General features: G+C 49.1%; 1 protein-coding gene across 2 annotated transcripts in view; it reads right to left on the reverse strand.

Moving 5' to 3' along the window:
* LOC125917133 (MLX-interacting protein-like) overlaps positions 1-10,932 on the reverse strand; it is a 28,509-nt gene extending 17,577 nt beyond the window's left edge. For both annotated transcript variants that reach the window (XM_049623397.1, XM_049623396.1), the window contains exon 1: positions 271-10,932. In XM_049623397.1, the coding sequence (XP_049479354.1) occupies positions 271-277 (7 nt within the window). In that variant the 5' untranslated portion in view covers positions 278-10,932. The remainder of the gene's footprint in view (positions 1-270) is intronic.
* Between the last annotated feature and the right edge of the window lie 56 nt (positions 10,933-10,988).

The raw sequence follows: 10,988 nt of genomic DNA on the forward strand, positions 1-10,988 counted from the left end.
GAGCAACTGGCTAACACGTCTGTCTCCTGCAGATTATAGGCAACTACATGAGCCCATGACTGGCTCCCCGTGCCTGATGGCCGAGAAGTATCCAGTTCATGAGGATCCGGCTTGGTTTTCCTATTGCTGCAGACTGCCCAAGAGAGGCTTCCTTTTGAGGCACAATGTCTGGAAAGTGGGCTCTGGGGACCCGAGGTGCACAGGCTTCCAGGTGCTAGAACCTTGGGGCCCCCGCGGTCCCCTCCTGCCGGAAGGCCAAGTAGCACTCACACTGCATGTACCACGCCCGCCAGATGGCATTGTTGAGCCGTATCTTGTCTCTCCACTGCAGCTTCAGGCCCTTGAAATTCTTCCACTTTGGAGACACCAACTTCCCACTGAAAGGCAAGACCAAGAAGGGAAACTTAGTGGTTCCTCTGAAAATGAAACAAAATCACAAAGGGCTACCCCGTCACTCCAGACCTAGAGTAATCTATCACAAGCCACAGGCTAGGCTGGAGAGAATACACACGTCACTCCGGGATTTCTTCAAAGGGATCAGCAGCAGGGAAGGGGGAGGTGTGCGTGGCGGCAATGGTGTCCGCGGCTCGCAGGGGAGGCAGGGCTGGCTGCGGCTGCGAAGTTTGCAGTGGGAGGATGGGTATGTGGTCACTGCCTTAGGCTGCTGGCTTTCACAGGTCTTTTAAATTTTTCATAATTAAAAATTAAGAATCTTTTGATTTTTCAATATAGCAAACCATCACGTTGTGCATCTTCTGAAACTTGTGCAATGTCGTATGTCGATTACAACCCAATAAGGCTGGGGCGAAAAAAGAAAGAAGGAAATCTGCTGGCGACTGAATGAAAGCCGAGCTCCTTTAACCTGGTCCGTCTCCTTTGCCACCAGTCCCCAGGAGGCACTGACAATACAGGCACACAAGTGTCCCACTGGCCTTAGAGCCTGTTGGGCCCTCTCCTGCCTCCAGGCCTGTGCACACACGGTCTTCACTCTTCGTGGAGCTCCTTCTGCCACCTGCTCGTCCTTTAACACGCTGCTGCAATACCATCTGGCCTCCCCCAGGCTGCTGCTGACCCCTTCAGGGCTCCCTGAGCACCATTCAGACTCAAAGGCAGCACTGAGTTACCCTCCACAAAGCAACGTCTACACCCACACCTCCACGCAGCCCGTGAGACGTCATCACCCTGAGCACCCAGCGGAGAACCTGGCATACAGCAGGGGCTCAGGTAATAACTGTCCGCCGCATGAGTTAAAGAGCCCCACACACCAAGCTAACAGCAGGCGAGGCGCGCCACCTGGCACAGCCTTCTCGGAGAGTTGAGTTTCCCAAGTGCTAAGATAGAAGCCACCTCTGGGTGGCTGACACAGGGTTTCCCTTTTTCAGAAGGCATGAGGCGTGCAAGGCGCCATTCGGTCCACATCCAAGGGGGATCAGGTGGTTCTACCTGTGAGCCACAGCCCTGCCTCTTCTGCTGAGCCAACTCAGAAAGACCTCGTGAGGAAGAACAACAGGTATCTCCAGAGACGGCACCCAAACAGTAAGACTTACCGGAACCCGAGAACCCGGCTTATAAAGCAAAGCCCCTGGCTGTGCGCCTGGCAAAGACCTCAAGCCTCCCCCACTCACCCCAGGGAGCCAGGCTTCAGATCACACAGGCCAGAAGGCTACGTACGATCCGCAGAGAGAAAACATCACAGGACGCCCTCGTAAGAATCGGAGGGACGGACAGCAGCAGCCTCAGCTCAAGGGGTTAGAGGTTTCAAACCTGTCACACACCCTCCTTGCTGCCTGTCCCCAGTCCAAAGGCCCCCTAACCCAGCTCCGAGTGGGGTCCACTTGCACTCAGGGCCAGTGGCCAGGGCTGGAGGCTCGGCTGCATCACACGTGCACCGGGCAGCTTTTGCAGTTGGGTAACCTGTCTGACAGCTGGATAATCATAACTCAGGATGACACCATCTCCTCCAGAGTATGTGCATAAGGACTAAGTGACGGTGCGTATGTATGTACACATATACACTTAGACACATATAACTGGTAAGCCTAAAGCAAAATATGTTATTAATAGCCATCTCCAAGTTACTTCTGAAAAGCCCGAGTCTTAACACCCCCTGACTCAAAACGTTCTTTCTTTCGCGTTTGCCACCACTGTCACGTGGCTCTTCCTTCCCCACAGGAGGAAAAAAGTGACACCCATGGGCCCACCCTCAATACCAGTGAACAAAGACCTGGGCAGAGGTCAGCCCTGTCCAAGCGCTTTGAAGGCAGGAACTGGGTCTCATTCCCTCATTCGAGAAGGGCGAGCGCAACGAGCGGAGGAAAGGGGCAGATGGGGAAATGAGGCCCCGCCCCTGGGGAGCATACAAGGTGCTGAGGGTCACAAAGAAGGACAGAGGGCTGGGGTAGCACACAGCCTTATAATCAACCCGGTCAGAGCAGTCAGAAGAGGCTTTCTGAAGGCGGTGACATCTCAGCCAAGGCCCGGAGGCTCAGAAAACTTGGGCTAAACCACAAGGTGGCGAGTGGCCCCTGCCTGTGACAGCCTTGACGTGAGCCAGAACACGCCTGGTGGGGAGCTCCAGGACGAGGCGAAGCGCCGGGGGAGGCGTGCAAGGTGCTTTAAACCGGGCCGGGGAGCAGAGTAGATTAGGTCCCTCCGTTTGGCAAACCAACCCTCCCTCCCCTCCTCTGCAAGATCTTTCAGCAACTTAGTATCTAGCCAGGCAGGTGGTTCCAGGGGGAAAAAAACAATTAGAAAACTCCCTCTTTTTTTTTTTATTTCCTTAAGGGGAAAAAAACCCCTACTTTTTCTATAACTGACAGCTTCCTCTTACCGAAGCCCAGGATTCAAAGGCCACCTGCACAGAGGGCTGCTGAGGACAGAAGCCCAGAAGGGTTACAATGCAAACGAGGAAGGACCCCAGAGAAGAGAACAACCTCTGGTGTCCTGCAGTGTCTGTTAAGAACTAACCACTGGGTGGGGCGCCTGGGTGGCTGCATCCATGCTTAAGCATCCGACTCAATTCTGATCTCGCCTCATGTCCTGATCTCACGGTTCGTGAGTTCCAGCCCCCCGACAGGCTCTGTGCTGACAGAGCTGAGCCCGCTTGGGATTCTCTCTCTCCCTCTCTCTGCCCTTCCCCTGCTCGCTCTTGCTCTCTCTCTCTCTCAAAAATAAATAAACTTAAAAAAAACCCGCAAAACCATTGGCTTAAATACAAACAGACCCTTACCCCTGCTTTGTGAAGAAAAAGTGACTGAGGGGCGCCTGGATGGCTCAGTCGGTCGAGCGTCCGACTTTGGCTCAGGTCATGATCTCACAGCTTGTGAGCTCGAGCCCCACGTCAGGCTCTATGCGTGGGGCTCTGTGCTGACAGCTCAGGGCCCGGAGCCTGCTTCAGATTCTGTGTCTCCCTCTCTCTCTGCCCCTCCCCACTGCGCATGCACGCTCTCTCTCAAAAACAAATAAGCATTAAAAATTTTTTTAAAAAATTAGAGAAAATACCCATGACTCACAGGTGCCTGGGTCTCTCAGTCGGTTGAGCGTCCGATCTCGCGGTTCATGAGTTTGAGCCCATGAGAGTGTCTCCCTCTCTCTCTGCCCCTCCCCCACTGCACGCGCGTGCGTGCGCACTCTCTCTCTCTCTCTCTCTCTCAAAAATAAATAAACATTAAAAAAAAGAAGAAGAAAACAGAAAATGACTGACATGTGCATAAGACCACCTTCTCAAAGAGGCCAGATCATGCTGACAGCTTCAATCACTTACGATGAAGAGGTATGATGATACAGAGGGAGCTCAAACCCTACAGGCTAGAAACCAAATCCGACGGGGGCAGTCTGGGGTTCTCATCTTCTTCCTCCTCGCTTGCTGAAATGGTTCACTTTTCCTTGACGTTTATGTCAAATTTGGCCAAACTTCAGCACAAATATACAGGAGGTCAGAATATACAACTGGTATCACAGCATCCCAGATTTCTGTAATAGCTCAACAGTCAACAGGTGGTGCTCAACCAACACAAAGAAGTGAGTCCAAAACCAAAACTTAAACCACCGCCAGACGTAGAGACAGTGAAAGAGCTGCAAGGATGGTTTTCACGGTGACTGACCACTCTTTGCCCACACAAATTGCAAGACAAGATCTTAAGAAGGAACACGCACGGCTCTATGCATCAAGGTACTACAGAGAAAAAAGGATTCCATAGACACGTTTTTAGGAAAATATGGGCATAATTTCTGTAAATCTCCTCACTGCCTTTGGTGCTCTGAGGTCCCTGTCAATCTTCAAGGGGAGAAGAGGAGACATTCCTTATGTAGACGTCCACAGACCAAACCTGGGGCTCTTTCCGTGGGGGGTACCCAAAGTCTCATTTCCTGGGGGACGTACAAGGAAAGGCTGCTCTAAACACTTGTAAACGGGAACTTGCAGCTCCCTGGAGAGCTCCCTACGACAGTAGCCCCCAAAGCATCTGTAGTCGGGCTTCTGGTCCCCCCAACCCTGCCCCAGCTGAACTCCTCTTCCAGACATGGCTGACAGGGGTACTTCTTGGTCTAACTCAGGATTATGCCACATTCCTCCTTTTAAAGTGTAGCCAGAAACACATTACAAAGATTTCTGAGACTACAGCTTCTATGTTTGCCAAAGCCCTCTTCTGGCCTAACCTCCCCAAACTGCCCTCCTACGTGCCCCATGGGCCTCCCTGTTGGAACAGTGACCCCAGACTCTCCCCAAACTATGAGAAGGCCAAGGTCTACGGCTGACTCATTCCAGCACAGTGCCTGGTACATGGGAGGCGCTTGTAAACACGGAGCCGCTAAACGAGTACGAACCCTTTCTTTCCATAATGAAAAATCTTCACATGGCCCTGCCGCGGGCCACTCTCCTAGAAGACAGGTTCACGACCCGGACCAGGAAATTCAGAGTACGACAAAGGTCTCCCTCAAAACTGCTGTTGGATGGACTAGCAAACTCTGAATTCTTCAGCGGTCTGGCAAGAGACCGCTTTGGAATGGAAGCTTTGCACAAACAGGAGCTGAAATAAAGAACAGGGGTGGACGGGACCAGGAGGGGATTTTTGGATTCTGTCCATCCCAGGTAGGATTAACTTCTAACGCCCGGTTGGCCCATTCTCTCCAAAAGAAAGCAGGCAGAGGGCTCCAGGGCCTGTCACTACAGGCCCCAGAAGAGGAGTGGGGCCCATGCGTTTGTTCACTGAACATACTTGCCTGTTGTGGGGCCAACACTTCTTTGCCATTCCTAGAAATGCTTCTTGGATGCTCACTAGCAAAACGGCGCTAGGCCTGCCTCCCCCTCACTCCCACCCGGCTATGTGACGTGTGTGTGTGTCGGCAGTGAGCGCAGTGAGCGGAGAACGAGGAACTGGAGTGGGTGGTCCAGGCCCCTCCCCTCCTCTTGGGAGCAAGCTGCCATTCATCCTGCTCTGCTCCTCCAGAGCCCAGGGCGGGGCTGGGGCCTGTCCTAGGCCCAGGACCACCTGGAAAGGCAGTCTGGGGCTCACTTGTAAGCCATACGCTCAGTTTGATCAACAATAAAAGTAATATTCTGGCTGCTATCTATTGACTTTTTTATTGCGGTAAAGCACATCTAGCATAAAATTGACCATTTTAACCATTTGCTTACAGCGTACAATTCAGTAGCATTAAGCACATCCACAATGCTGTGCACCCATTACTGCCACCTAGTTTCGGAACGGTTTTCATCGCCCCAAAAGGAAACCCTGTACCCGTGGAGCAGTCACTCCCCATGTCCTCCTCCCCTTGCCCTGGCAACCACTCATCTACTTTCTGAGGCCATTTGTGTGTGGCTTCCTTCCCTAAGCACCCCGGTTTCAAGGGTCATCCGCGTTGTACCACGTGCTAGTGTTTCATTCTTTTCCACGGCCGAATCGCACTCTGCTGGATGGACAGACCCCCTTTGTTTGCTGTTTCACCTTTCGGCTGTCGTGACTAGTGCTGCTTTGGCCAACTGCTTTACTTCCCAAACAGTTCAGCACTCTGGCAGGGGAGAGGGGTCCGATCGTTCAGCTGGCGCTGCGGACACAACGATGGGCAAAAACAATGTGAACTTTGCTGGGGGGGCAAGCGGACAACTGTCCATTGACACTTCCAATGCACACTACTTTGGCCCACAAGTCCACCGTCAGGAATGGATTCTGCAGACTCAAGTGCACACGTGTACAAGGACACACATGGAAAGACATCAAACAGCAGTGCTGATGTGGCAGAAAAAGGCTGGAAACGACCTACACATTCATCAAAGGGACCTGCTTTAGCGACTGCTGGATGCACACAGAGGGACACTATGGGGCACTTAAAAAAAACACAAACCCACATTTTATGCGCTGATTGACAGGCAAGGTCTACAAGCTGTATTAAGTGAGAAGAAAACTAAGGTGCAAGATGGACAGCGTGGCGACCATGTGTTTTTATAACAGAGAGATGCGGGAGGGGGGAGAGGAGACAGACTGTCAATCTCAGAAAGACACACAAGAAACAAGTAACAGTGAAACAGTGATTTCCCTTTAGAGGGCTCAACTGGAGAGTTAACGGGTTCAGTTGGCAACCTCGTTTTCACTGTTTACTAGTTTATACTGCTTAAATACAAGAATATATATATATTTATTATTACTTTTTTTTTTTTTCAAAATAAATAAGGCAAAGAGACCAGGTACGGTGAAAGACTTATAGGGTTTCTAGTTAATCAGGGAAGGCAATTAATCACATGAGCAGATAGAAGATTTGGTGCAAGTCAATTTTGTGAACTAGACTCAAATATGAGGATAATGCTCATTAAGTGGTTTCTTTAATGAGTGAGTAGATGCGCAATGCTCAGACCGGTCTCTCTTCCAGGACTCTGACTCTTTTTCTTCAAAAGAGCGGTCTCTATTGGCTTTCCTAGGATCTGGGCCTGGTTCCACAGGCTGCCAGGAGCCAAAACTAACAGGCTCCCGACAGACAAAGGTTCATTGAGGAGCCAAGGCGTGGGGAGCAGGCACAGCGACAGGCACCGCAGGAGGAGGGCATTGTGTCTAACGGACTCGCCCAACTGCGGGCCTCCGCCCTGGGCCTCCGGCCCAAGCAGAGCCTCCTCCCAAAGGCAGCTCAGTGAGGTTGCCAGGCCCTGCTCTCACGCCTAAACATGGGTCCTCTCTCCTACACCAGCAATTCATCCTCCTCGTGGCTCGCTTGGTGTCTATTTTATTTTTTACATTCAAAGAAAGTCCTGTTGGAGAAGCGGACTCTGAGGGCAACGGAGGGAAAGCTGGAATATGGACTCCTGAGGTCCTTGTCTCAGGTCTTGTCCTACTGACAAGGTGAGCGAGTGTGTGTGTGTGTGTGTGTGTGTGTGTGTGTGTGTGTATGCTGGCGTATGTGGTGTGTGAGGTGTGTGTGTGGTTGTGAGAGAGAGCACACTGTGTATACGGGTGCATCTGCCCTCATGCATGACATGCTTGTGGTCACATCCTTGTGAGGGCTTGTATTGGTTTTGTGTAAAAAAGCAGGGAGTAATCATTTCCATGACCATCAAAAATTAAAGCCAGTTGAAGGAGGTGAAACCAGGCAAAATCAGAGTAGCTGCAGTGGTGACTTCTTCACCCCGTCTGTAAATGCTGGTGACCTGTGTCCTTGTTGGGAGCACTCCTTCCTGTGTCCTGGCCTTCCACCAGGGGACACACACCGCCGAGCTTATACCATTTCCAAGCCAACAAGGCAAGGAGAGTAGTTTCCACTTCTGGACAAGTCACATGAGCCGTCCAAGCTCCACCTTCTCTAAAATGGTGACGGTGTCCACCTCACAGGGAGGATTACAGGCAGGCACGAAAGGGCAGAGGAAGTAGCAGCCAATGCTGGGGCACGTTGCTGCACAGCAGTCAGTTCCGGGCCATGTCGCTGGGTTTTTAAACCTGTTGTTGCCCGTCAGATTGTAGACATAACTGGACTTTCAGGCAGGAGGAGCAGGGATGCTGGGCAGGGCATCACTTAAAGCCAGATTCATGGGGCACCTGGTGGCTCAGTCAGTTGAGCATCTGACTTCGGCTCAGGTCGTGATTTCACGGTTTGTGGGTTTGAGCCCCACGCTGGACTTTGTGCTGGCAGCTCAGAGCCTAGAGCCTGCTTTGGATTTGGTGTCTCCTTCTCTCTCTGTCCCTCCCCCACTCATGCTCCATCTCTCAAAGATAAATAAATGTTAAAACATTTTTAAAAAATTTAAAGCCAGATTCGTATGTTTATTTGCCAAGAGACTAAACTTAGATCCAGATCCCAGGGTGTTCTGATTCCTCTGGACCAGGTACAGGGCCAGACTTAGAACAAGATAAAGTGGTGTATCACTTCAATTTGCACCATTTGTTAATAAACTTTAATACTTAAAAAAAAAAAAATCTGTGCATTAGTCATGTGTCTCTTATACTGTAGGAGCTGTCTGTGCCCTTCACCTTTTAAAAAACTTTTTATTTTGAAATAATTATAGACTCACAGGAAGTTACAAAAACTAGCACAAAGAGTCCCCTGGATATTTCACCCAGCTTTCCCCAGGGGTGGCATCCTCTGCGGCTGGGACACAATCTCACCACCGGGAAACTGACTTTGGCATATCAGTGTTACCGAGACTACAAATCTTACTCCGTTTTCGCCACCTGTTGAAATGTCCATCGTCTTTCTCTTGCTATTTTATGTTGGTAACACCATAACATTGATTTGTGATGTTTCCGCAAACGTTATACCTTAAGTTTTGGAGTTTTACTTCTTTATATAGCATATCTTCAAATAAGCAGGTTATTCATTTGTGTAGTCCTATCTACCGGTCTTCCTTTAAAACTTCTTTTAGCTTCCCTGCCTGCCCGTCTACCCTATCCAGAGATTGTTTCCTTTAATCTCTTTTTTAGCTTCTTTAGTCTTACTGATTTTAAAATAAATTATACACCCACACTCAAAGAAAATTCAAACAATACAAAACAGTACAAAACAAAAGCAAAGTCACCTGCAATTCCACCACCTAGAAATAACTGTCGTCTAAATTTTGGTGGTAATATTGTGTAGTGAAGAAATAACCTATCCAAAGAGAAGTCTGGCCTTTGCCCTCAAGCTCCTAGGAAGTGACCTCTACGCCCCTGGAATGTCCTGCCTGATAGTAGTGTCTTTGTTTGCCTGGGGGCGTTGGTCAGAGGAGAATCTCACACAGTCTGATTCACTCTAGCGCTCTGGACCAAACAGTATCAGTTCCAATCTCCAGAGGAACTGATAACTAAAGGCATCAGCTAGATCTCCAGGAGGGGCTGGAGACCAGAAAGTGGCCACACAGGCAGAATGTCATCAAGTAAAACTGCGACCGCCAGCGACTCAGGTGAGCTTCCCTGCCTGGCAGTGCTCTCTGCGTGCAATGTCACACACTGTGGTGGGAAGGAGGTCACGCCACCAGAAGAGGACAACCAAGGGCACCACCTTTGAACACTTCTTCGACTCTGCCCTGTGCACCCCTTCCTTCCCTTGGCTAACTCAATTAGAAGCTTTTCCCTGTAATACACCGTAATGAAGAGTGGAACGGTTTTCAGTGAGTTCTGGGAGTCCTTCTATAGAATTATTCAACCTGAAGATGGTTTCCGGGAACTCCTCCAACTTATAATTGGTGTGAGAAGCGAGGGCAGTCTTGTGAACTATTATCCCCAACTTCGTAGTTGACCCTTAAGTCCTTGTAATACACATATTTTCATATATATGAATAAACGTAATATTTAAATGTTGGATAATACTGTTTTATAATTCATTTATCATTTATGTTATAGACATCTTATTGTGTCAATATAGTTTTATATATATTCTTAACGTTTGTTTATTTTTGAGAGAAAGAGAGCGTGCGCACACAAGCCGGGAAGGGGCAGAGAGACAGGGAGACAGAATCTGAAGCAGACTTTAGGCTCTGAGCTGTCAGCACAGAGCCCGACACAGGGCTCGAACTCACAAACTGTGAGATCGTGACCTGAGCCCAAGTCAGACGCTTAGCCGACTGAGCCACCCAGGCGCCCCTCCCTGTTGGATTAAAATGCCCTCTTCAGGGACACCTGGGTGGCTCAGATGCTTAAGCATGTGACTCTTGATTTCAGCTCAGGTCACGATCTCATGGTTCGTGAATTTGAGACCCATGTCGGGATCCACACTGAGTGTGGAGTCTGCTTGGGACTCTCTCTCCCTCTACTCCTCCCCTGCTCATGTGCACACTCATGCTCTCTCGCTCTAAAAAAAATTTTTTTTTAATACCATTTTCATCATACACCTCATTCCCACATATGTACTTGGGGCTATTTCTGAACACACTATTTCTTTGGGTGTTTGTGCATATGTTTTTAATGGTTTCACTTTTTACATTCAACTCTGATTCTTCTGGGGAAAAGAATCCGTTTACTTCTTTACAGAGCTCACCAAAATAAATTCCAACCAGCTATCTGATTGCTTCACCTTCCCCAACTAATTTATCAGATTTCCATTAACAGATCTTAAATTATAATATACACCAGGGTCTGTTCTAGGGCCTCGTGTCACTGATTCATGTCCAATCCTGTGCTAGTATCACACTGATCTGGTAACTATAAATTTGTAATACGCTATCTAGGTAACGTTGGTCTCCATCACTTTTGTTTTACTGTTAGAATCCTTGCCTATTTGCTCTTCCACGTTCCAATGTTACAATCACATTGTCAAATCTCAAAAGACAACTCTTCTGGTATTTTTATTAGAGTCGTGCTTAATAAATTAACGCGGGCAGGGCTGACCATTCCAGTTGGGTCATCTCCATCCCAGACCAGTATATGTTTCTCCACTTATTCAAGCCACTTACCCTACTTAAAATGTCAGAGACATCTGAAGCCGTCTAGTATTCTATAATTTACTTCATCTGTGTCCTTCACATTTCTAACCATATACTTCTACTACCGTTTTAAAACAATGTAAAAAGAAAATTTAGAAAGCTAGAATCGGCA

This window comes from Panthera uncia, unplaced genomic scaffold, assembly GCF_023721935.1.
Source record: "Panthera uncia isolate 11264 unplaced genomic scaffold, Puncia_PCG_1.0 HiC_scaffold_1519, whole genome shotgun sequence".
In the NCBI taxonomy this organism is placed as follows: domain Eukaryota; kingdom Metazoa; phylum Chordata; class Mammalia; order Carnivora; family Felidae; genus Panthera; species Panthera uncia.